Source organism: Macaca thibetana, chromosome 13, assembly GCF_024542745.1.
Source record: "Macaca thibetana thibetana isolate TM-01 chromosome 13, ASM2454274v1, whole genome shotgun sequence".
In the NCBI taxonomy this organism is placed as follows: Eukaryota; Metazoa; Chordata; class Mammalia; order Primates; family Cercopithecidae; genus Macaca; species Macaca thibetana.
In genome coordinates this window covers 32,547,650-32,571,493 of record NC_065590.1, presented here as the reverse complement: position 1 = coordinate 32,571,493, position 23,844 = coordinate 32,547,650, and the positions used below count along the sequence as shown (strand labels likewise).

At 51.2% G+C, this 23,844-nt stretch overlaps 3 protein-coding genes across 14 annotated transcripts in view; 1 reads left to right on the top strand and 2 right to left on the bottom strand.

Moving 5' to 3' along the window:
• Positions 1 to 245: 245 nt before the first annotated feature.
• MRPL53 (mitochondrial ribosomal protein L53) overlaps positions 246 to 23,844 on the bottom strand; it is a 42,852-nt gene continuing 19,253 nt past the window's right edge. For 4 of the 5 annotated variants that reach the window (XM_050754349.1, XM_050754347.1, XM_050754348.1 and 1 more), the window contains exons 2-4: positions 836 to 947; positions 624 to 736; positions 246 to 516 (exon numbers count right to left, since the gene is read on the bottom strand). In XM_050754349.1, coding sequence (XP_050610306.1) covers positions 383 to 516; positions 624 to 736; positions 836 to 927 — 339 coding nt within the window. In that variant the 5' untranslated portion in view covers positions 928 to 947 and the 3' untranslated portion in view covers positions 246 to 382. Of the gene's footprint in view, positions 517 to 623; positions 737 to 835; positions 948 to 18,578; positions 18,583 to 23,844 lie in introns of those variants that run through there. The other variant, XM_050754350.1, reaches the window with a different exon arrangement.
• On the bottom strand, positions 1,596 to 11,474 carry CCDC142 (coiled-coil domain containing 142). 3 transcript variants are annotated; one of them, XM_050754332.1, is made up of 9 exons: positions 10,254 to 11,474; positions 9,893 to 9,979; positions 9,664 to 9,813; positions 9,403 to 9,533; positions 9,216 to 9,329; positions 3,878 to 3,992; positions 3,491 to 3,668; positions 3,182 to 3,381; positions 1,596 to 3,068 (listed from the first exon to the last, which is right to left on the bottom strand). In XM_050754332.1, the coding sequence occupies exons 1-9, from the start codon at positions 11,272 to 11,274 to the stop codon at positions 2,812 to 2,814; spliced, it is 2,253 nt and encodes a 750-aa protein (XP_050610289.1). In that variant the 5' UTR covers positions 11,275 to 11,474; the 3' UTR covers positions 1,596 to 2,811. The 3 variants fall into 3 exon arrangements, with proteins under 3 accessions (XP_050610289.1, XP_050610291.1, XP_050610292.1); XM_050754334.1 differs by having other exon boundaries at positions 9,403 to 9,512; XM_050754335.1 differs by lacking the exon at positions 9,893 to 9,979.
• On the top strand, positions 11,424 to 22,627 carry TTC31 (tetratricopeptide repeat domain 31). Of its 6 annotated transcripts, none has more exons than XM_050754337.1 (13): positions 11,424 to 11,571; positions 11,765 to 11,853; positions 18,100 to 18,202; positions 18,319 to 18,548; positions 18,731 to 18,814; positions 19,203 to 19,259; positions 19,370 to 19,450; positions 19,556 to 19,747; positions 20,079 to 20,130; positions 20,214 to 20,304; positions 20,377 to 20,518; positions 20,726 to 20,827; positions 20,999 to 22,627. In XM_050754337.1, exons 1-13 carry the CDS (start codon positions 11,532 to 11,534, stop codon positions 21,293 to 21,295), a joined length of 1,560 nt encoding a protein of 519 aa, XP_050610294.1. In that variant the 5' UTR covers positions 11,424 to 11,531; the 3' UTR covers positions 21,296 to 22,627. The 6 variants fall into 6 exon arrangements, with proteins under 6 accessions (XP_050610294.1, XP_050610293.1, XP_050610298.1 ...); XM_050754336.1 differs by having other exon boundaries at positions 20,019 to 20,130; XM_050754341.1 differs by having other exon boundaries at positions 20,726 to 20,768; positions 20,999 to 21,069.

Genomic DNA, 23,844 nt, shown 5'->3' with positions numbered 1-23,844 from the left:
TACTCGAGAGGCTCGACTAAGCCCAGGTTACAGTGAGCTATGATTATGCCACTGCACTCCAGCCTGAGTGACAGAAACAGACCTGTCTCAAAAACAAACAAACAAACAAAAGTACCTTGAGTGAGTGGTAGGAGAAGCCAGAAGCCAAATTCAAAAGGGTTAAGCAATAAGTGATGATAGTAAGAAAGTGAAATAAATCCAGGTTCATCCAGACACCTCCCTGATCTAGTCTTGTTCCAGAAACATTGTGGTAGCAGGGTTTTACATTTTATTTTGCGCTCCGCGGCCCTCCAGATAGTGATTTGAATGATTAAGTGAAACTCTTCTTAGGTTAAGTGTCCTAGTCCACGCTAAAATCATCTTGTTGGTCTCTCTGACGCTGTCAGCGACTAGTATCAGCGCCCGGCTTGTCCGCGCTGCCCGCCGCGTCCCTGGCCCGGATATGGGAAGCGAAGGCAGTGAGCATTTCCACAGCGGTGAGATGAGCGCCGCGCATAATCAGGCGATGCCCGTCTCCTGGGGAAGAAACAAACGAGTCAGATAGGGAGGGACGGCAGTGCTGGGGCTTAGGGGCGCGCGGGCTGTTTGCTGTCCCCTCCTGCCCGTCTCTCCACCAAGCCCACCGAACAGCACGTCCACGCAGGGATCGGAGCCGTCGTGCCTCACGTCCGCAATCACTGAGCAGTTGAGATTAGTGGAGCGGACCTTCTCGCTGCTCACTGCTTGGAGGAAGGTCCTACGGTGGAAAAACACAGTGAGCGCCAGGCTGAGGGCTTAAAGCCCCAGCTGAAGGAAGGCGCACCACTTCCCGCTTCTACCCACTTCCCCTTCGTACCTCGTCGATTCCACGTTTTTCTCGAAGGGGCAGAACTGAACCCGAACCTCCTTGACAGGCCGCAGACCAAGCCGAGCCAAGGCAGCTGCCATGGTGACCTCCACCCCGGAAGAGCTCGTGCAGGCGGAAGTGTCGCATTGCGTTAGGCCGTGAATGGCTGCGCTTCTGCGGGATAGATACTTCCGGCCGTCGGCAGGCAAGTAGGCCTGCGAACCGCAGCTCAGGGCTCCCGAGCCGAGGCGGAGGAAGTCAGGAAGGAGAGAGGTGGTTTCGGCACAATGCATGGGGGAGCCTAAAGTAGGCGGTCAGCAAATACAACCTATCATTAATAGTCCTCTCATACAATGGTGAAAACCATAAATAAATGGCGCCAAAAACCTTTTGGCACGAATATACGCCTGTTTTCTGCAGCCTTTCCCCTTCTGTACCCTGCTGGGCCAGATCTAGGCTAACTCGAGCTGAAGTCCTGGCTCCTTCCAAAGAGAGAGCACTAACACAAGCCAGGATGATCCACACCAGAAGGTAAACACCGTTCAGGTAACTGAAGATTAAACACAGTGAGCTCTGAATAGCCAAAGCTTCAACGCGAAAATACTACAGCCTAATATTCGTAAATGACTGAAAATAGTAATAGGAAGGGCAGTACAGGGTAATACAGTCCTTGGGGCTGATCCAGGTGTAGAAATGCCTATTACACCTCTGTAGTTCCCCATGAATTAGCCTGGCTCCGAGGACTTAAGTTGAAGTGCATTCTAGCCTGTTTTCTTTTTCTTTCTTTTTCATTTTTTTGAGACAAAGTTTCGCTCTTGTTGCCCAGGCTGGAATGCAATGGCGCGATCTCGGCTCACTGCAATCTCTGCCTCCAGGGTTCAAGCGATTCTCCTGCCTCAGCCTCCTGAGTAGCTGGGACTACAGGCGTGTGCCACCACGCCCGGCTAATTTTTTGTATTTTTAGTAGAGGCGGGGTTTCACCGCGTTAGCCAGGATGGTCTTGATTGGACCTCGCCTCCCAAAGTGCTGGGATTACAGGCGTGAGCCACGGCGCGCGGCCGAGCACTCAACTCTTTATCCCTGAGATGTCTTCAGTGATGGAGAACTAGGCCTGAACCTCCCAAGGGTGCTGACCTTCAGGTTCCAGGCTGTGGTCTTGCGGTCTTGCTCTTTACTCTGGATTCCAGGTGCTGGAGTGATTTTTTTTTTTTTTTTTTTTTTTTTTTTGGAGACAGAGTTTCACCCTTGTTGCCCAGGCTGGAGTGCAATGGCACAATCTCAGCTCAGCGCAACCTCTGCCTCCCAGGTTCAAGCGATTCTCCTGCCTCAGCCTCCTGAGTAGCTGGGATTACAGGCATGTGCCACCACGCCTGGCTAATTTTGTATTTTCAGTAAAGACGGGGTTTCTCCACGTTGGTCAGGCTGGTCTCGAATTCCCGACCTCAGGTGATCCACCTGCCTCAGCCTCCCAAAGTGCTGGGATTACAGGCATGAGCCACCATGCCCTGCCTAATCTTGGATTCTTTTTTTTTTTCTTTTGAGACGGAGTCTCTCTCTGTCACCCAGGCTGGAGTGCAGTGGCTCAGTCTTGGCTCACTGCAAGCTCCATCTCCCAGGTTCACGTCATTGTCCTGCCTCAGCCTCCTGAGTAGCTGGGACTACAGGCGCCCACCACCACACCCAGCTACTTTTTTGTATTTTTAGTGGAGACTGGGTTTCACTGTGTTAGCCAGGATGGTCTTGATCTCCTGACCTCATGATCCGCCTGCCTTGGCCTCCCAAAGTGCTGGGATTACAGGTGTGAGCCACTGTGCCCAGCCCCTAATCTTGGATTCTTAAGCCCAGGCTCTTTGTAGCTTATTCTCCAGTATGCTTTCCTCCAAGCTTCCAGTTCTAGGCTTCCTTAATATGTAATTCCAAATGTCTGGATTTTTCCAGCTAGAGATGGGGAGCTCTTAACTTTCTGGCTCCTGGTCCCAGGCTCCTTAGGATTCAGGACTAGTTCGCAGGCAGGAAAAAAATGGCAGGTGCCAACGGGGTCGCTGGTGTTGCCTGAGGGCAAGCCAGGCCTGCTGATTTCCCACTAGGTAGCCCTCTGGGCTAGGTCCCCCTCCCTCTAGTGTGTTTTGCAGCTGAGCTGTCTGGGCTGGAGATGTTCCAGGCTGGAGAGGGGGCTCCAAGCTCTCCAGGCTATTGAGGCAGCTGCTGGGCAATTCCGTGGTCTGGACCTCCTGACAAGCACCTGGTAAGGCAGAAGCAGAAGGCAGGTGGCTGGTGGGGATATACTGAAGCCAGATCAATGGTGAGAATGGGGTTTGGGACACACAAAGCGGTGAGCGAAGGGGAGTGACTCACAGCAACAGGGGGGCCTCCTGTGGACTTGAGACTTGGGCAAGGGCTGCTGCAACAGACACAGCAGGGCTCCATCCAGCTGCTGGAAGATGCTGAGCATAAGCAGCGTCTGGCGGAGATCAGGGGTCAGGCTCCACTGCTCCTCTTCCAGCAACTCCCTGACCACTCCAAAGTCTTGTCTGAGCTGCAGCGCTCCCTGCAGGCTGAAGGCAGAGGTACAGTATGGCCACTTGACCCTCCTGCCTCTCCCACTTATCCCCTTCCTTTTCCCTGTTCCATTCACCCCCTGCCACTTCCGCCTTTACTCCTGACCTGAACCGAATCCCATGGGTAAGAATGTGGTCGAGCCAGGCACCCACGATGGCTGTCAGTGCCTGACCAAGGGCAGGGGCCTGGGCTTGGGGTGGCAACCCTTGCAATCCTTGTAACACAGGCTCCAGTACGGTACGGACCACTAAACCAGCATACTCACTAGGAGCACTGGGAAGTTCTGGAGTAGAGAAGACAGAATATAAGGCTGTGGAGATCCACTGAACCCCTAAATGGAGTGTTTGGGAGAAGAGGGTAGGATTTCAGCAGGGAAGGGAACAGAAGCTGAGGACAAGGATGGAGACAGTGGAGGGGAATTGGGATTTGGCAGGGCTGAGACACTATTACCCTCTTGGAACCCTGGAAGGAGAAGCTGGGATGAGGAGTTACCAGGACAGAGATGAAGCCGCCAGTACCGACCCCGTGGCATGTAGAGCTTGAAACCTTGCATGGCTTGTTTATGACATTCTTGAGAAAAGAGACTTAGTGACTCTTCAGGCAGGAGCTGTAGGGATAGGGAAAAAGTAAAAGGGGCTTGTCAAATTATGATGATCCTGTATATCTAAGGAGCTCTATGTCCAACTTGACATCCATAAAACCCCAGAATTGTTGCAGAGTTGTGTATGCCTGGCCATTTTTTGAGAAGCAATGCCATAGTTGTCATTGGGTTTTCCAAGAGGTCTGGACCCAAATTATGAACAATTGTCCTAGGGTTACCTTGCTCTCCCCAGCTTGGTTCAAAACATGGAAAATCCTTGAGGTTAATTTTATTATACAGGAGCTTTCAGGAAAAAGACATACCCTGCCCCCACCCCCACAACACACACACATAGTACATGCCAGAGAGAGGGATTGTATGATCTGCAATGGGCCAGAGGTTGAGGGAAGAAAGGGGAATTACAATGACCTTTCATTTTTGAGACAGAGTCTTGCTCTGTCACCCAGACTGGAGTGCAGTGGCGTGATCTCGGCTCATTGCAACCTCTGCCTCCCAGGTTCAAGTGATTCTCCTGCCTCAGGCTCCCAAGTAGGTGGTACTACAGGAGTGCACCACCACACCCAGCTAATTTTTGTATTTTTAGTAGAGACAAGGTTTTGCCATGTTGGTCAGGCTGGTCTTGAACTCCTGATCTCAGGTGATCTGCCTGCCTCTGCCTCCCAAAGTGCTGGGATTACAGATGTTAGCCACTACACCCAGCCTACAATGATCTTTTGGTTATCACCTACAAAAGGAAGACAATAACTGTATGTAGACCAGAAGCAATGACTATTTGAACGTTCTGAGACTCAGGAAGTTTTGGAATGTCCTTACATTGAAGGGCATTATTATTATATATTATTATTCTTGACAGCCCACTCCAGAGCAATATAGCAAGAAAAGGCCTATATGCTGGTTTTGTTTCTTTGGTTTGATAGATTGTTTTTGGAGGGAAAGAACACAGCAATAAAGCTGGTTTCTGCTCTACAGCCCATCTTGAGGGAGAGGAACCCCAATAAATGTGGTTAATGGCAGCTGCTCTGTAAAGAAATGGTAGATACCAGGGAGCCTGAAGACAGGATAGACCTGGGTGGGGGGCAGACATGGAGTGGAGTCCATATGGCTCCTGGCACATCTGACAACCTGTCTAAATCCAAAATCTTCCTCTCTTCTCCAGTAAATGCAAACCCCCTTCTCTTTCCTTATTTATGTCAAGGAAATTACCCTTTTGTCAATGGACTTTTGTTAGGAGCCTCTGTACTCAACATCAAGGGAATACAAGGTGCAGAGTATGTGACAGTCTCTCCCCGAACCACTGGGATCTTACAGTCCAAACAGGGAGAAAACTCATAATGCCTCTTTTTTTATTGAGACGGAGTTTCACTCTTGTTGCCCAAGGTGGAGTGCAGTTGTGCAATCTCAGCTCGCTGCAACCTCTGCCTCCCAGGTTCAACTGCTTCTCATGCCTCAGCCTCTTGAGCAGCTGGGATTACAGGCACCCGTCACCACGCCCGGCTAATTTTTGCATTTTTAGTAGAGATGGGGTTTCACCATGTTGGCCAGGCTGGTCACAAACTCCTCATCTCAAATGATCCGCCCATCTCGGCCTCCCAAAATGCTGGGATTACTGCCCTTCTGCTCTTACAATGTCACCCCATCACTCATGAGGTAAAGCCCAAATTCTTGGGGCTGGTGTTCATGCCCTCCACAATTTGATGCCAAATTGCTTACTACTTTACCCACACACCCAACCCCGGTGAACATACCCACAAAAGGAACCTCTGCTCTGGTAAGACCACCTCTCTGCTACTCCCCCAAGGATCGACAAACTGCCCACTTCCAGTAACCCCAGCCACTCCTCCGAGGCTTCCCAGCCACCATCTCCAGCAGTAGGCCATGTATGGAGCCTTCTGTAAACCACATGCCCACTATAGCCTTCCTTCCTCAGGGCTCTATGACCGTCACTGTGTGCAGTACTCATGATAAGCCAGCTCTGGGGCATGTTGAGTTTAAGTAGATAGCAGTAAATTGAGGTAGAAATGCCCAACAGGCAAATGCAGATGTTTGACTAGAACTCTGGGAGCCAGGCTGGGCGCGGTGGCTCATGCCTATAATCCCAGCACTTTGGGAGGCCAAGGAGGTGGATTGCTTTGAGCTCAAGAGTTCAAGAACAGGGCACATGTTTTCAGGATCTCCTGAGGCTGTGTCACGAGCCAAACTTTTTTTTGAGACAGTCTCGCTCTGTCACCCAGGCTGGAGTGCAGTGGCGTGATCTCGGCTCACTGCAAGCTCCGCCTCCCGGTTTTACACCATTCTCCTGCCTCAGCCTCCCGAGTAGCTGGGACTACGGGCGCCCGCTACCTCGCCTGGCTAGTTTTTTGTATTTTTTTTAGTAGAGATGGGGTTTCACCGTGTTAGCCACGATGCTCTCGATCTCCTGACCTCGTGATCCGCCCGTCTCGGCCTCCCAAAGTGCTGGGATTACAGGCTTGAGCCACCGTGCCCGGCCCAAACTTTTAATTAAAACAAATATATATATACACATATATATATAAATATATATATACACATATATAGATACACATATATGTGTATATATATATACACTCTGTTGCCCAGGCTGGAGTGCAATGCCATGCTCTCAGCTCACTGCAACCTCCACCTCCCAGATTCAAGTGATTCTCCTGCCTCAGCTTCCGAAGTAGCTGGGGTTACAGGCGAGCATCACAATGTCCAGCTAATTTTTGTATTTTTAGAAGAGACAGGTTTCACCATGTTGGCCACGCCGGTCTTGATCTCCTAACCTCAGATGATCTGCCTGCTTCGGCTTCCCAAAGTCCTGGGATTACAGGTGTGAGCCACTGCACCTGGCCAAAAAAGTTTCGTTTTTTGTTTTCTTTGAGACAGAGTTTTTGTTCTTGTTGCCCAGGCTGGAGTGCAATGGCGCTATCTCAGCTCACTGCAACCTCTGCCTCCCGGGTTCAGGCGATTCTCCTGCCTGCCTCAACCTCCCGAGTAGCTGGGATTACAGGCCCCCACCACCATACCAGTACTTTTTTGTATTTTTAATAGAGACAGGGTTTCACCATGTTGGTCAGGCTGGTCTTAAACTCCTGACCTCAGGCGATCCACCCACCTCGGCCTCCCAAAAAAGTTTTTAAAAAATATTTTTAAAAAGAGTTCAAGACCAGCCTGGGCAACATGGCAAAACCTTGTCTCTACAAAAAAAAAAAAAAAAATTTAAGTAGCTGGGCATTGGCCAGGCAGGGTGGCTCACACCTATAATCCCAGCACTTTGGGAGGCTGAGGCGGGTGGATCACCTGAGGCCAGGGGTTCGAGACCAGCTTGGCCAACATGGCGAAACCCATCTCTACTAAAAATACAAAAATTAGCCGGGTGTGGTGGTGGGCGCCTGTAATCCCAGCCACTCAGGAGGCTGAGGCAGGAGAATCACTTGAACCCAAGAGGTGAAGATTGCAGTGAGTGGTGATCATGCCACTGCACTCCAGCCTGGGTGACAGAGTGAGACTCCTTCTCAAAAAAAAAAAAAAAATGTAGCTAGGCATTGTGGCTTGCATCTGTGGTCCCAGCTACTCAGGAGGCTGAGGTGGGAGGATTGCTTGAGCCCAGGAGGTGGAGGTTGCAGTGAGCCAAGATCACATAACTGCACTTCAGCCTGGGTGACAGTGAGACCCTGTCTTAGAAAAAAAAAAAAAAGAACTCTGGGACCCAAGACACTGTGGGTAAGCAGGACTACAGAGAGAAAAGCAGAGAGTTAAGGACTGAACCCTACAGCCATGCCCCTATTCAGGGCAAAGAGGAGAAAACTGAGCAGGGAAACAAAAACCAGACATCTTCGACATAGGAACAGATAAATGTGCAAAATGGGGAAGAGAAAGTATAATGGCTTTATTCATAAATATATAAGAAAATGTTAGGAGAAACAGGCAAACATGGATGAAGGTTACTACTGTGAAACAGAAATCAGAGGTGGGTGAGGGCAAACAAAGTGCTATTTTTTCATTAGTTTTCTAAAATAATATTCTATTTCACTTTTTAAACTATAGACATGCATTATTTTATTTTTTGAGACAGGATCTCTCACTGTATTGCCTAGGATGGCTGAAATGCAGTGGCTATCATAGCTTACTGCAGCCTCGGCCTCCTGGGCTCAAACGATCCTCTTACCTCAGCCTCCCAAGTAGCTGGGACTACAGGCGCAGCCACCATGCTCAGCTAAATTTTTTAATTTTTGTAGAGACGGGGGTCTGTGTTGCTTAGGGTGGTCTCGCTATGTTGCCCCTGGTGGTCTCAAACTCCTGGCCTCAAGCAATCCTCTTGCCTTGGCCTCCCAAAGCATTAATAAAAATACAAATTAAACTTTTAAGAGAGGAGAAATGTGCCGATAACTGGTAAGTAAAGGGAAAGATGCAATCATGTATCCTGAATTTTCTCTTTAAAATATACCTAAGAGTAACCAAATCATTAATGAAGGCAAGTTTTTCTTCATAGGAGTAATCCAACTCATAAATGAAGTAGGAATGATGAGAATTGAAATGTTACCCCTTTACAACCTCTAATGAAATAATGAATCAAGGCAATGATCCGCTGGTGCCATCACAAAACGAGAGTCTGGCATTACTGGGGAGAGGATGGGGGATACACAGATGAAATTGACCATGAGTTGATAATTGTTAAATGCTTGGTGATAGACATATGGGAGTCCATTATATACCTCTACATTTGTACATGTTTGAAATTTTCCATAGTAAAATGTTAAAGGGGCCAGGCATGGTGGCACATGCCTGTAATCCCAGCGCTTTGGGAGACCAAGGTAGGTGGATCACTTGAGCTCAGGGGTCCAAGACCAGATTGGGCAACATAGTGAAACCCTATCTCTACCAAAAAAAATACAAAAGTTAGCCAGGTGTGGTGGCACAAGCCTGTAGTCTCAGCTACTAGGGAGGCTGAGGTGGGAGGACCGTTTGAGCCCAGGAGGTAGAGGCTGCAGTGAGCTGAGATTGTGCCACTGCACTCCAGCCTGGGTGACAAAGTGAGACCCTGTCTCAGAGAGAAAAAAAAAAGTTAAAGAGAACAAAAAATAAAAAATGAACAGAGCAAAAAAAGATAAATTTAGCAGAGATTCCAAGGAGATTCCAAGTTACTGAGATGCTCTACTCTTCCCACCCCTGATACTTGGCACAGAACACAGGGTCTTAAACTGCCACTGTTAAGGCCCCTGTTCTCACCTGGATCTGTGCAGTCAGCTTCTGGATCTCCAGGCCCAGCTGCTGCTCCACTTCCAGAGCTAAGCTTTCCTCTGAGGCCAGGCTAGACAAAGCTTCTGCCTCATGCAATAGAGGCTTTGGGTGGAAACAGGAAGTGAGGGCTCAGCCTAGCTCAGGCTGCTCCCCTCCCTACTCCCCAGCCACTCACAGGTAAGTCCTTTTGGATCAGGAGCAGGAAGGAAGCTGGGTCCCATGCTGCCAAGTACTGCTGAGCTCTGCCCAGGAACCAAAGCAAGGTGGTCTGCAGGGTACAGAGACCTAGGGCGACAGGCGCAGGATCTGGGGATTTGAGCAGTAAAGTGAGTATCTTAGGGGTCATGGAGTACCTTTGGGAAGAGGCAGACTTCAGAACAAAGAAAAGAGATATCCTCAACTGCTTTGTCTCCCCAGACCCAGCCCCTTGTCTCACCTGCAGGCTGGCAGAAAATCAGTCGTAACCTGGGCTCTCGAAGGGCATCCAAGAGAGGAGGAAAGAGCTGCTGCAAAAGTTCAGCAGTGCGAGAGGATGTGGGAAGGCTGCTCTGACCCCCAAGAGCTGATCCCAAGGCCTGGCAGAAACCTGAGGATGAGAGACTATAGTGTGGTGGGGAAGCGGTAACCTGGGATTTATGTCACCCCCAGGGCCCCTTCCTTCTCACCTTGGTCCCAGTTCCAGATAAGCGACTGATGAAGTAAGCTGTGACACAAAGAAGCCAGCTCCTTCTCACACTCCTGAGGCAGGGATGCTAGTGGGAGAAATGACTCTGGAGCCTGAAAACAAGGTCTCACTTTCCACAACCCCTGCCCACTCAATGATGAGGGAAGAAGGCATGCTTCCTCCAAGACTCAGGACTGGGGTGGAAAGCAAGACTTCGCCTTGAAAGTTCAGAAGATATAGTCTGAACCCAGGGATGTTCATTCTAAAGGGCCTGCCTTTGCCTTCAGGATGGAAGGTGAGTGAGTTTGCCAGGGGGAAGAGACCCCAGCCTTCCCAAACGCCCACCCAAGCCCATCACTCACCCTGACCCAGTGCCTGACTCAGCTGTTGCGCTGTTGCCCTGAGGTCCCTCCAGGGTCCCAGATTTAGGTCCAGACTCTGAGCACAGGCTGCCCACAGCAGGGTCCAATATTGGCTCCACAAGGCTCCAGCCCCTCCAAGCCGTAGTCCACAGCTGGCTGAACCCGCCACGCCCCCTACCAGGCCCAGCAGCCCTGGTAGCAGATCCCGCTCCTCATGGCACCGCCTGCGGAGCTGGTCTCTCAATCCCGATCCCCGGAGCGCCTCGTCCAGCCGACTTGCCACCTGGCAACCCCGCTCCCCCGTCAAGAGGCGGAGCACACGGGACGTGGGGAAAGGACGTGCAGCCCCCGGGACGTGGCTCAAGGTTTTTCCCTGTAGCGTGTGATAGGCGGGAAGTGCCAGGAGAAGTTCGGCAAGTTGAGATGACAGGCCTGGGCTGGCAGGCTCCCGGCCGAGAGCGCGAAGCTGCATCTCAATGACAGCCTCCAGGCACTGGGCGGCTAGTCCGATGGGGCGCGCTAGCAGCAACGGCTCGAGAGTCTCCCCAAGGCCGATTCGCAGGACTGCCCCTTGGGAAGGGTGCAGCTGCAGGTCGCGGCACCACTGGGGCAAGGGGCTAGGGCCGCCGGATGGCGAGCCAGGACTCAGGGTCTTCATGAGGCGCACAGCCGCCTGTAGGTGGCAGGCGCAGTTTCGGGCCTGGAGGAGCTGCTCCCGCTCGCGATGCAGCCGCAGCAACACGGCCCGGAGACGCTGCAGCGCGGGAGGGATCGGGCCGCCACCTGCGGGCCCTCGCCTCCAGGCCGCAGCATCAGCCTCATAGTCCTCGCTCACACCCGCCGGCGTCGGCCACCACGGCGTCCCTCCAGAAGTTCCGCCCGGCCAACCGTGAACCTCCCCGCGAAGAGCGCCCGTTCGCCTTCTCTCCCACTGCTCCTCCCCAGTGCCCCCGGGTTGCGCCCTCAGCGGGGGCACGATAACAAGTGGAGGCAGGCTACCAGAGCGAGACGCCTGAGCCATGAGCGGCGGGTCCGGAACGAACCTAGCGATTCCCACTTCCCCGCACGGACCAACGCCCACCGTAGCTCGGACTTCGCCCCATTCCAAGAGCCGTTTTCTCCAGTCCAGGAGTCGCGGGGACCTTCATGGACCCTCTCGTACTCCGTAATGGGAGGCTTCTGCCCCTAACAAAGATGGCCGCCTTCTCTGTCCCACCCCGCCCTTTGGCTGGTATCAAATACTAGACTACCTTTCACTTCCGGGTCACTGTAGACGCGATGGCGCCGATTCCGAAGGCTGTGGAGAGGATCAAGCTAGGTGAGCAGTATGACAAGACCAGAGAGGGTCTAGGAGGGCAGAGGCAGCCCCTCTTGGGTCCACCTGTGGTCTGAACGTTTCGAGTAGGATTTTATGCAGAGGGCAGAGGGTGGAGAGTCGAGGGTGGAGTAGGGAGGACTCAAGCCCATCTATCCCAAGCCCGCTGACGAGGCTCCGCCTTCCTTTCCTGTAGACTGCCCTCTGCAGCCCAGCTGCCCACTGGAGGTCGCTGCTGTACCCAAACTTTGCAAGGAATTCGGTCCAGAGGATTACGGCGAAGAGGTAAAAGCGACCCCCAGTTTCCCCCAGTCCTGCTTATTTTGGTCACGCCTCTTTTAAATCAGCTGTGCAGAAACCGGCGACGGGTGAGCGCCAGACGGGGCCCTGGAGGCTTTGGGGAGTTGTAGTCTCCGGCCATGCCCTTGAGGATCGTAGGCAAGTGAGGGGCAGGGGACCAGGAGGATGATCCTGCTGTAACAGATGCTCCAAGTGGATAGAATTGAGCAGACAAGGGCCTCTGAGGTGAGGATTAGGGAGTGGGTACGAGTTCCTTGGGGAAAGATGTTATGGAGGCCGGGCGCGGTGGCTTGTGCGTGTAATCTCAACACGTTGGGAGACTGAGACGGGAGGATTGCTTGAACCCACGAGTTCGAGACCAGCCTGGGCAACATAGTGAGACCCCATCTCTACAAAAATGTTTTTTAAAAATTTAGCCGCATGGTGGGTGGGGGATATCTGGAGCGCGAGAGGTCGAGGTTGCAGTGAACCATGATCATGCCACTGCACTCCAGCCTGGGGAACAGTGAGACTCTGTCTAAAAAACTTTTTAAAAAGCCAGGCCCAGTGACTCACACCTGTAATCCCAGCACTTTGGGAGGCTTAGGCGGGAGGATCACTTGAGGTCCGTGGTTTGAGACCATCCCGGCCAACATGGTGAAACCCCATCTCTACCAAAAATACAAAAAACTAGTTGGGTGTGGTGGTGTGCACCTGTAATCCCAGCCCCTCTGGTGGCTGAGGCAGGAGGATCGCTTGAACCTGGGAGGCAGAGGTTGCAGTGAGCTGAGATCACACCACTGCACTCCAGCCTGAGCAACAGAGGGAGACTCCATCTCAAAAAAAAGAAAAAATATTTTTTTATAGATGGAGGGGACGGTGTGAGCAAAGACAGTAAAACAAGGAAAAGTTGAGAGAACTTTACTAAAGTGAGACCAGAGTGGAGAATTTGGTTGGAACAGTAAAAGATGGGGTGGGAGAGAAGGCAGCAGATAGTTTGAAAGGCTTTGACTTAGCACAGGGATTTGGATGTTCTCAGTAGGCAACAGGGTTTTTTTGGTTTTTGGTTTTTTTGAGATGGAGTCTTACTCTGTCACCCAGGCTGGAGTGCAGTGGTGTGACCTTGGCTCACTGCAACCTCCACCTCCCTGATTCAAGCAATTCTTCTGCCTCAGCCTCCTGAGTAGCTGGGACTACAGGCACATGCCACCACTCCCAGCTAATTTTTGTATTTTTAGTAGAGACCGGGTTTCACTATGTTGGCCAGCATAGTCTCGATCTCTTGACCTCGTGATCCGCCCACCTTGGCCTCCCAAAGTGCTGGGATTACAGGCGTGAGCCACCACGCCCGGCCTTTTTTTTTTTTTTTTTTTTTTTTGAGACAGAGTCTCACTCTGTCACCCAGACTGGAGTGCAGTGGCTCCATCTCCACTCACTGCAACCTCCACCTCCCGGATTCAGGCAATTCTCCTGCCTCAGCCTACTGAGGAGCTGAGATGACAGACGCCTCCCACCACGCCCAGCTAATTTTTGTATTTTTAGTAGAGAGGGGTTTCACCATATTGGCCAGGCTGGTCTCAAACTCCTGACCTTGTGATCCACCCGTCTCGGCCTCCCAGAGTGCTGGGATTACAGGCATGAGCCATCGTGCCAGCCACTAAAATCTACTTCTGAAATGTCTCTTGACAGAAGCCCCTCATTTCCATTCCTGGTCTCACTGCCACTCCTTTAGATCAAGACTCCTTGTATCTGGCCTGAACTAAACATTACATCCATAGCCTCATCTTCCCTCAGCAGTATTTCTTTTTCTTTTTCTTTTCTTTTTTCTTTTTTTTTTTTTTTGAGACGGAGTTTCGCTCTTGTTGTCCAGGCTGGAGTGCAATGGTGCAATCTTGGCACACCGCAACCTCCACCTCCGGATTCAAGCAATTCTCCTGCCTCAGCCTCCCGAGTAGCTGGGATTACAGGCATGCGCCACCATGCCTGGATAATTCTGTATTTTTGTAGAGACTGCGTTTCTCCATGTTGGTCATGCTGATCTCAAACTCCAGACCTCAGGTGATCTACCTACCTTGACTTCCCAAAGTGCTGGGATTACAGGCTTGAGCCACCGCGCCCGGCCACTGCGCCCGGCTGTCTCAACACTATTTCATTTGATTGTTTCATTCCCCAGATCAAGTCCACTGCTATCACTGACAAGATAAAGTCCATACTCACGGCCAGGCGCGGTGGCTCACACCTGTAATCCCAGCACTTTGGGAGGTTGGTGCGGGCGGATCATGAGGTCAGGAGACGGAGACCATCCTGGCCAACATGGTGAAACACCGTCTCTACTAAAATACAAAAAATTAGCCGAGTGTGGTGGTGGGTGCCTGTAGTCCCAGCTACTCGGGAGGCTGAAACAAGAGAATCGCTTGAACCCAGGAGACAGAGGTTGCAGTGAGTTGAAATTGTGCCATTGCACTCCAGCCTGGCGACAGGGTGAGAATGTGTCTCAAAAAAAAACAAAAAAAATTTACACTCACTGTGTCACACATGTTTCTTCACACACGGTTCCTGGCTATGTCTCTACTGGAATAGCCTCCTCACCAATCTCTTTGTTTACTCAGCACACACTTACAGAATACCACCTATGTACTGGACACTGTTGTAGGTACTGGGAGATAGCAGTAAACCAAACAGACAAAAATCTTTGTATTCAACAAATTAGGAGCATCTAATGAGGGCAGCCAGTGAACAAATAAATAAGCAACATAGTATGTTAAATATGAGAAGTACAAAGAAAAAGCAAGAAGGAGGATAGGGAATGCTAGTGGAGTTGGGAAGTTTCTCCTTCTAAAAGGAGTGGTCAGACCAAGTGTGGTGGCTCACGCCTGTAATCCCAGCACTTTGGGAGGCTGAGGCAGGCGGATCACCTGAGGTCAGGAGTTCGAGACCAGTCTGACCAACATGGAGAAACCCCGTCTCTACTAAAAAATACAAAATTAGCTGGGCATGGTGGTGCATGCCTGTAACCCCAGCTACTCCGGAGGCTGAGGCAGGAGAATCACTTGAACCCTGGAGGCGGAGGTTGCGGTGAGCTGAGTTCATACTATTCACTCCAGCCTGGGCAACAAGGGCAAAACTCCACCTCAAAAAAAAAAAAAAAGGAGTGGTCAGAGAAGTCCTCTCTGAGAAAGTGACATTTACGTAGAGATCTAAAAATGATGAAGGGGTGAGCTGTTCACTGGGGAAAGAGCATTCCAGGCAAAGTAAAGTGCAAAGCCCTAAGATGGGAGCACAGCTGGTGTGTTGTGGGAACTTCCAAGGACAGTACTGTGGCTGGAGGAGAGTGACAAGATAGCAGAAGATTCACAGTGATATTGGGGGACCAGATCATATGTAGGGGCCATGTAGTGAATTCAAAGAGTAGCACAGACTGTGGTTTGGGGACAGGTAGTAGAAGGTCAAGGAAATACCTGTTTGTTTTTTTTGAGACGGAGTCTCTCTCTGTTGCCCAGGCTGGAGTGCAGTGGCACGATCTCGGCTCACCACAACCTCCACCTCCCAGTTTCCAGCAATTCTCCTACCTCAGCCTCCCAAGTAGCTGGGATTACAGATGCGTGCCACCACGCCTGGCTGATTTTTGTATTTTTAGCAGAGACGGGTTTCACCATGTTGGTCAGGTTGGTCTCAAACTCCTGACCTCAAGTGATCCACTCGCCTCAGCCTCCCAAAGTGCTGAGATTACAGGCGTGAGCCACTGCACCCAGCTTTTTTTTTATTTTTATTTTTTATTTTTAATGATGATTACACTGGTTTGAGGAGGAAGAGAGAGGAAATACAGTATATATTTGAGTGGCACATCCTGAGGAGGCTGCCTAACATGGGGCAGAGAGCATGCTTTATTGATTGATTGATTTATTATTTATTTATTTATTTATGTTTATGAGACAGAGTCTCGCTCTCTCACCCAGGCTGGTGTGCAGTGGTGTGATCTTGGCTACTGCAACATCTGCCTCCCAGGTTCAAGCAATTCTCATGCCTAAGCCTCCTGAGTAGCTGGGACTACAGGCGTGTGCCACCCATGCCCAGCTCATTTTTGTATCTTTAGTATAGGTGGGGTTTTGCCATGTTGGCCAGGCTGGTCTAAAACTCTTGACCTCAAGTGATCCACCCGTCTTGGCCTCCCAAAGTGCTGGGATTACAGGCGTGAGCCACCGTGCCCAGCCATATTTATTTATCGAGACAGGGTCTCCCTCTGTTATCCAGGCTTCAGTGCAGTGGCATGATCATAGTTCACTGCAGTCTTGAACTCCTGGGCTCAAACAGTCCTTCGACTTCAGCCTCCCAAGTAGCTGGGACTATAGGCATGCGCCACCACACCTGGCTCATTATTTATGCTTATGTTGCAGTTAGGAAGGTGAAACAAACCCACCAGGAAATTGAATTTAAGTATAGGACTGATGAAGGTGCCTAGCAGTATAAGTGGAGATGCTGTTAAGCCAGGACTGTCTTCGGAGGGAAGCCTTGGATCGAAGATTGTTTAGAAAATTGAGTATACCTCAATCATCTGAAGTCCTGCCTACAGCTTTTTTTTAGCATGCTGGAGTTTCTAAGTTTGTGGCTTCTAAATCAAAAAATCCAAAAGATCATTGACTTCTAAGCTGCTCAGTCAGTCCTGCTCTGTTTAGGCCTGATTAGGCAAATAGGAATGTAATCATTCCTGTCTTTGAAGCTTATACTCCCTGAGGAAATGACTCTCATCAGAACCACAGAATGTGTGAGCCAGGTCTTAAAGAGTCTTGCCTTATTTTGTGAATGAGGGAGAGGTCCAAAGAAGTTAAATGACATCTCCAGAATCAAACAGCCAGGAAGTGGCAGAGTGAAAACTTGGACAAGCTGGGCATGATGGTGCACACCTGAAGTCCCATCTACTCAGGAGGCACAGGCAGGAGGATCACTTGAGCCTAGGTGTTTCGGTCTAGCCTGGGCAACACAGCAAGACCTTGCCTCAGAAACAAACAAAAAATAGTTGGCCGGGCACAGTGGCTAACGCCTGCAATCCCAGCACTTTGGGAGGCCGAGGCAGGTGGGTCACTTGAGGTCAAGAGTTCAAGAAACCTGGCCAATGTGGTGAAACCCCATCTCTACTAAAAATACAAATGGCATTGTGGCACGTGTCTGTAATCCCAGCTACTTGGGAGGGTGAAGCAGGAGAATCGCTTGAACACAGGAGGGAGGGGTTGCAGTGAGCTGAGATTGTGCCATTGCACTCCAGCCTGGGTGACAGAGCAAGACTCCGCCTCAAAAGAAAAAATAACCTCAGATGCAAGTGGCTCCACTCCAGCACAATGCCCTTTGCAATTCCATGCTGCCTGGCCAATGAGGAGAGCAATAGAAAGCAATCAATAACAAGGTTCTAAATTGTGTAACACAGACCACGTGGGTGCAGATTAGTTGGAGGGGGCAGAGATAATTGGAGATGAAAGGGTCTGGGAAGGTTTGAAGGGAGATAGAATTTGAACTGGACCTTGCAGGTAAGGCACGATGTGGTGAGAAAGAAGCTCAGAGTTAGGAGGGATTGGAGAGCAGCTGGGGGAAGGCCCCAAGGCTGGAGGGAGCCTGGTGGTGAGAGGGAGGACAGCAGTGAAGCAGGGGAGGATTAAAAGGAGGGCTAGAAGAGTCAGTCTGGGAGCCTTTTGGAAGGCTCTGAATCCTAGGCTGGGAACTGGGTTCAACGCTGCCTATGGCCTTGGCAGTGGGGGATTATTGGATGTCCCTGAGTAGGGAAGTAATTTCTCAGAGCTGAGCTTTGTGGAGAAACAGATGAGGTTCAGAGGAGCAGCCAGCCAGGAGCTGCTGTACTTGTTTAGGTGTGAGCTAACCTCAGGGTGGGTTATGTGGGGCTGTTCATACTGCAGATATGACAGGGGGCCTAGCTGAAAGAGCAGGTGAGAGAGCTTCATTCCAGGGGCTTCAGTGTGGCTAACTCAGGTTGAGGAGAGAAGATCCTGGATGGTGGAGAAGGCTAGGCTGAATACCATACTCAACCCTTGGGAAGGCAGGAGAGCAGCAAGGGGAGGTGATTCACTACAAAAGCCGGGGGCAGCAGATTTTGTGGTGCTGAGGAGGGAGAGGTCAGAGCCAGTGAGAGTCTTGGGCTGGATGGCTGGTTGGTGGCTGCCATGGTGGAGAGATCAAGCCAGCGAAGCCCTCGCTCTCTCCAGGAACTGCCCCCAACACCAGCCTCCCCTCCCCTCCCCCTCCCAGGACATAGTGGATTTTCTTCGACGGCTTGTGGAGAGTGATCCCCAGGGCCTGCACCGGATCCATGTGGATGGGAGCAGCGGGCGGCTGCAGCTGTGGCACCATGGTGGGGAGTGCAGGGGCTGGGCCCAGGGATCGAGGCTGGTACCCTGGGAGGGCTGACCCTCAGATGCACCCCTGTCTCATGTTCTTTCTTTCCTGTCTGTTTCTCCCTCCTGACAGATTACCTCCTGGGCCACTTGGATGATGAAGGGAAATCAACTCGACAGAGTGACGGGGGCAAGGGGGCTGAGGGACTGGGCACCTACTGTGGTCTCCGCAAGTCCTTCCTGTATCCTCCCCAAGAGTCTGAGCCCTGCCCTCAAAGCCCTTCTGCCTCTGCCACCTTCCCCAGTGTCTCAGACAGCCTGCTTCAGGTGGCCATGCCCCAGAAGCTCCTGGTGACAGAAGAGGTGAGATTCTCAGGAGAGGGCTTTGCCGTCCCCCGGGGTTCTTTCAATCCCCGTATTCCCATCCCTATATTCTCCCCTAGTTGGTACCTTTCAAGATCCTTCTGCACTGCCTGCCCCCTTTCATGTTTGCTCTCCATTTCCCTGTTTCTCCCTTTTTCTGTCACCTGCCCTTTGTCCTTCAGGAAGCCAACCGCCTGGCTGAGGAGCTGGTGGCTGAGGAGGAGCGCATGAAACAGAAAGCAGAGAAGAAGCGACTTAAGAAGAAGGTGGCTAGAGCATAGCTGGAGGGTGCAGGGGAGCCAAAGCGATTTGGGAGAGGGAAAGAGGAAGCTTTGTGGGAACAGGAGAGAGCTCAAGATGGCCTGCAGTGGACTGTCTTGCCAGGAGGACACAAGGGGCCCGGGGACTGGGGGGTCTCTCACAGGCTATCTGGTGCAGTGGTTCTGGAATCCTACTGTGCTGCCTAGGTAGGAATCTGCCTCCTTACATGAGGCCTCTGGCTGGTGCCTCTCTTGTCTGCTTTTTTACCTGCAAAATGAGGATAATAACGATGCCTGTCTCATAGAGCTGCAAAGATGGAATGAGAAATCTTAGCCCAACAGATGACATACAGTAAGTATTCAAAATACATCATTATTACCATTACTATTGCAGCGTCAAAAGGAACGAAAGCGACAGGAGCGTTTGGAGCAGTACTGTGGGGAGCCCAAGGTGAGTATCTACGGCCGGTACTAAGAGCACCAAGTGCCAGGAAGGTGAGGGCCAAGAAAGCAGACAGCTCCAGGTGATCCCAGCTGTGTACCTGTCCACCTTTCTTCCAGGCCAGCGCTATCTCAGATGGGGATGAGAGCCCCCCATCCAGCCCTGGAAACCCAGTTCAGGGACAGTGTGGTGAAGAAGAGGTAAGAACCCTTTTTTTCTCTTCTTGGTCTTTGCTCATTTTCCTCCTCTTCCTCCAGAATGTACTTTATCCCCACCCCCTCCCTAACTTTCCATTTTGTTCACAGGACTCACTGGATCTGTCTAGCACTTTTGTGTCTCTGGCTTTGCGCAAGGTTGGCGATTGGCCCCTCAGTGCCCGCAGAGAGAAGGGACTGAATCAGGAGCCCCAAGGCAGGGGCCTGCCCCTCCAGAAGATGGGTCAAAAGGAAGAGAGCCCTTCAAGAAAGGAGAGGCCCCAGCAGAGTCCAAAGGCACAGGTGAGGTGGCTGAAGAACCTTTTTCAGCTGGAACCGTGGAAGGGGCACAAGGATCTGCTGGGGAGGCACAGGATCTAAGGACTGACGCAGGGTCCAGTGGGAGTTCTCTGGCCCTAGGGTCAAGAGACGTGGAGTCAGGCCCTGTCACTGTCACCATGACCCCGGGTGGTTTCCTCTCTAGGAAGATAGGGCTGATACCATCTTGTAGGGCTGTCATGAGGATTACATGAGTTGGGTAATACTAATTATAGTGTTATCTGTTTAAACAAAGGAGAAGGATTTGGGGAGGCTGAGACCTCAAGGCCTGCTTGACTTTGCACCCTATCCCCAGGCATCTCCGGGACTGTTGGCAGCTGCCTTACAACGGAGCCAGGAACTGGCAAGTGAGATCCTTTCTCTCTCCCTCCTTACCCTGCCTTCCCTGGGGTAGCCCCTTCTGAACCTTCTCACCCTCTTTCCTTTCCAGAGTTGGGTACCAGCTTTGCTCAAAATGGTTTCTACCATGAGGCCGTGGTCCTCTTCACCCAGGCCTTGAAGCTCAACCCCCAGGACCACCGGTAGGTGGGGGCTTGGCCAGGGCAGGGCAGTGTTGAGGACTCAGACATTTGGCCACCTTCTGTCTTTATCAGGTTATTTGGAAATCGTTCCTTCTGCCATGAGCGGCTGGGTCAGCCAGTGTGGGCCCTGGCTGATGCCCAAGTGGCCCTTACCCTACTGCCTGGCTGGCCCCGGGGCCTCTTCCGCCTGGGCAAGGCCTTGATGGGACTACAGGTAATAGGTCTGGGACTGGAAACAGGAGAGATTTGGGTGGGATGGAGTGGGGAGAGGGTCTATGTTGACTTCCTAGATAAGCTTCTAGTACCAAAATGTCACAATGGTGTGGTACTAGGAGCAGGGGCCAGTTTTGGAAAAGGTACTTTTAAGCTCCTTGACACCCTGACACCTAATCTTTTCTTTCTGATCCCTCTGGGACCAAAGCGCTTCAGAGAGGCAGCTGCTGTGTTTCAGGAGACTCTGAAAGGTGGGTCCCAGCCTGATGCAGCCCGAGAGCTCCGCTCTTGCCTTCTCCAACTCACACTGGTAAGGGGGCCAGGCCCACTGTCATGCTGAGGCGGGTATCGGGGAGAATTGGCTGGGATTGCAATACCAAGCCTCAGGTGGCTAAGGAGGGGGTGGGGAAGGATGGGTGGAATGAGAGGCATGGGCTGTCCTGCTTAGAAGGATCTGGTGCCCTTCTCTCTCCCTTCTCAGCAGGGTCAGCGAAGAGGAATCTGTGTACCACCTCTGTCACCTGGGGCCCTCCAGCCACTTCCCCATGCTGAGCTGGGAGCCTCAGGCCTACCTTCCCTCAGGTGCCCTCGAAGCACTGCTCCGAGGTCCCCTGGCCTGTGTCCACTCTTGCATTATCCTCCGTGTCACCGAAGCCACCCCAGCCAGCCCCTCTCCCAGACTCAGAGTAGAAGGCCCCATCCTCTCCAGCCCCAGGATTCCTCAAAGGGCTGGGACATCCTGGGACTTGGGCTCCAGCATCTACCTCAGGCCAGATGAGGGGGTACCAGTCCCTATATACATCCCATGGCGGGGGACATAGTGTGGTGACACTTCACTGCATATTTTGAGACCTTATTCTCTAGATCCATAGTTAATGATGTCCCTAGCAGTCATTCCTCTTGCCATGGGGAAGTTTCTGATGAGAGAAAGGAGCCCCACATCCATTGAAACATCCTTTGGTTCTCAAGCAGAAGGCTTCTTCTGGGGGCAGTAAGGAAAAATAAAACCCAACAAGGCTCAAGAAGGGAACTATAGGAAAGTTCAGGTTTTTAGGCTATAACAGAGACAGTGAGAAAGCATCTGGGCCTTGCTCTTCCTCTTGGTCCTGGGGGCCTCATTCACCAACTAGAGCTTGGTGTGCAGGAACAGGGTCACAATGCTGAGGGGTCTTGAGTCCCACCTTTCAGCTTAATAGATGCTCACCTCTTCCCAGCCCCAGCTCATGCCCTGTTTTTCTAGCCACAGCCCCCAGATTGCTCACAGCTCCTCATGCCATTTCCTGTCCAGATAGCTGTGTATGACTCTGACCTCTCTTGTTCAGTGGTCTGGTGCTCACCTCCTCTCACTGCTAGAATATTCACCAAGGGTTGCATTTGGGAAGTCTCTTACCAGCTCCTGCTTAGAGCTGGTAGGGCCGTACATGTCCACGCTCCTGACTGGTGGCTCTCCTGCTGAATGGGGCCTCAGCAGGTGCCCAGGCTGCTACAACCTTGGCCACTCTATTTCTCTACCCCACCATTGGGTATTGTAATTAGCCTTTCCCCATGTTAATTTATTCAGTTTTTCCAAGGGTCAACTGAATTCACCACTTCCTGTGTAAGAATCATGATCTCCTTTTAATTTCACCACTAAGATCCTGGCAGCTTCCCCTAGCTGGTTCCTCCGTAGTCCTACTGGGACTGTCAGCTCATTTAAATGTGGGTCTGCAGGAGGCTTTAGCTCTCCCCCAAGCCCCTTGCCTTTCACAGAGGAACCATTCATCAGGATAAATGATTATTGCTGCCCTATGGGTCTTGCTCAATACTGTTCATACCTGGAGAGAGGAGGTATTGAAACATCTCCTTTATGTGTGACTTTCGCAAATTTTAAAAACTTGTTTATGGTTTAGGCCCCTTAAATACTGTGTAGCAGGATGAAGTCTACCATTACCAACTGAGTCACCTTGGACGGGTCTGTCAACATCTAAGCCTCAGTTCCCTCGTCTATAAAAATGAGGGTAGTCCCTACCTCATAAGAGATATTGTGAGGATGGAAAGCGAAAGTGTGAGAAAATACCTCCCAAGTGCCTGGTACATAGTGGGTGCTAAATAAACCAGTTTTTGTCTGCAACTGTCCTACATAGTCATGCTTCCCACAGTAGGAAGAGAGGAGTATGGGTGAATTGGTACTGAAATTCACAAAATCTATAGTTCTGGGACTGTGATTCTCAAAGTGTGGTTTCTAAGCTAGCAGCATCAGCATCATCCAGGAACTTATTAGAAATGCAATTTCTCAGGCTGGGCACGGTGGCTCACGTCTGTAATCCCAGCAGGGGAGATTACAGGGAGATTACTTGGGAGGCCAAGACGGGTGATCAGGTCAGGAGTTTGAGAGCAGCCTGACCAACATGGAGAAATGCCTCCTCTACTAAAAATACAAAATTAACCAGGCGTAGTGTCACGTGTCAAGTAGCTAGTAATCCCAGCTACTCGGGAGGCTGAGGCAGGAGAATCACTTGAACCCGGGAGGTGGAGGTTGCGGTGAGCCAAGATCGCGCCATTGCACTCCAGCCTGGGTAACGAGCAAAACTCCTCTCAAAAAAAAAAAAAAAGAAAGAAATGCAATTTTTCAGGCCCCATCCTAGACCTTCTATGTCAGAAACCATGGGAGCAGAGCCCAGCAATTTGTGTTTCAATAAACCTACCAAGTGATCCTGATACACACTATTCGAGGGCTTAGCTGAGCAGACCTTGATCCAGAGGCCATTTTTGTGGGACAGGTTTGAGTTTTGTTGTCCAAGGCTTGAGTGTAAGAGGTAGCAGTGCTAGCTGGGCGAGAATTTGGGAAACCTTAACGGGGAGAGAGGTTATGACTCAAAGCCAGTTAACTTGACTGGACCCTACCTTCCTAACTAGAAGGATTTGCTGTGAGAGTTCTTTGCTCACCCCTGGTTGGGGAGCAGGATGGGCATAGGTGGTTGTGTTTGTTCAAGGGGTGATTATATTACAGTGGTTCCATAAGAGGTCTGCTCATCTGGCTTTCCGTTTTTGAGCAGGGACCTGCACGCTTTTGGGACTTCTGTGGGGCTCCTGGCCTCTCAAACAATGGCCGCCCACCACTACTCAATGGTATTTTTGCCTTCCAGCTGAACTGGCTCCTTGTTCTAGCTTCTCAAGTAAATGTTCCCTCCCCAGTACCTTAGCCTGTCCTGGACTTCTAGGTTTTCCAAGAGTCATGTGACTCCTGACACTTTGCCCCACTTTCACCCTCCTAATTAATAGGGGTCTGACCCAATAGCCTGAGTTCTGAGTTCCCAGGACTGGAAAGTTGGGTGACCAACCATCCTG

What these genes read in the sequence shown, in the direction of transcription:
- CCDC142 (XM_050754332.1), bottom strand. Translation starts at nt 11,274, where the DNA reads ATGGCTCAGGCGTCTCGCTCTGGTAGCCTGCCTCCACTTGTTATCGTG. An exon ending in GATTTTCTGCCAGCCTGCAG is followed by an intron (nt 9,534 to 9,663) that starts GTGAGACAAGGG and finishes TCAAATCCCCAG; the next exon opens with ATCCTGCGCCTGTCGCCCTA. An exon ending in TGATCCAAAAGGACTTACCT is followed by an intron (nt 9,330 to 9,402) that starts GTGAGTGGCTGG and finishes TTCCACCCAAAG; the next exon opens with CCTCTATTGCATGAGGCAGA.
- TTC31 (XM_050754336.1), top strand. Translation starts at nt 11,532, where the DNA reads ATGGCGCCGATTCCGAAGGCTGTGGAGAGGATCAAGCTAG. An exon ending in GCTGCAGCTGTGGCACCATG is followed by an intron (nt 18,203 to 18,318) that starts GTGGGGAGTGCA and finishes CCCTCCTGACAG; the next exon opens with ATTACCTCCTGGGCCACTTG. An exon ending in CTCAACCCCCAGGACCACCG is followed by an intron (nt 20,305 to 20,376) that starts GTAGGTGGGGGC and finishes TGTCTTTATCAG; the next exon opens with GTTATTTGGAAATCGTTCCT.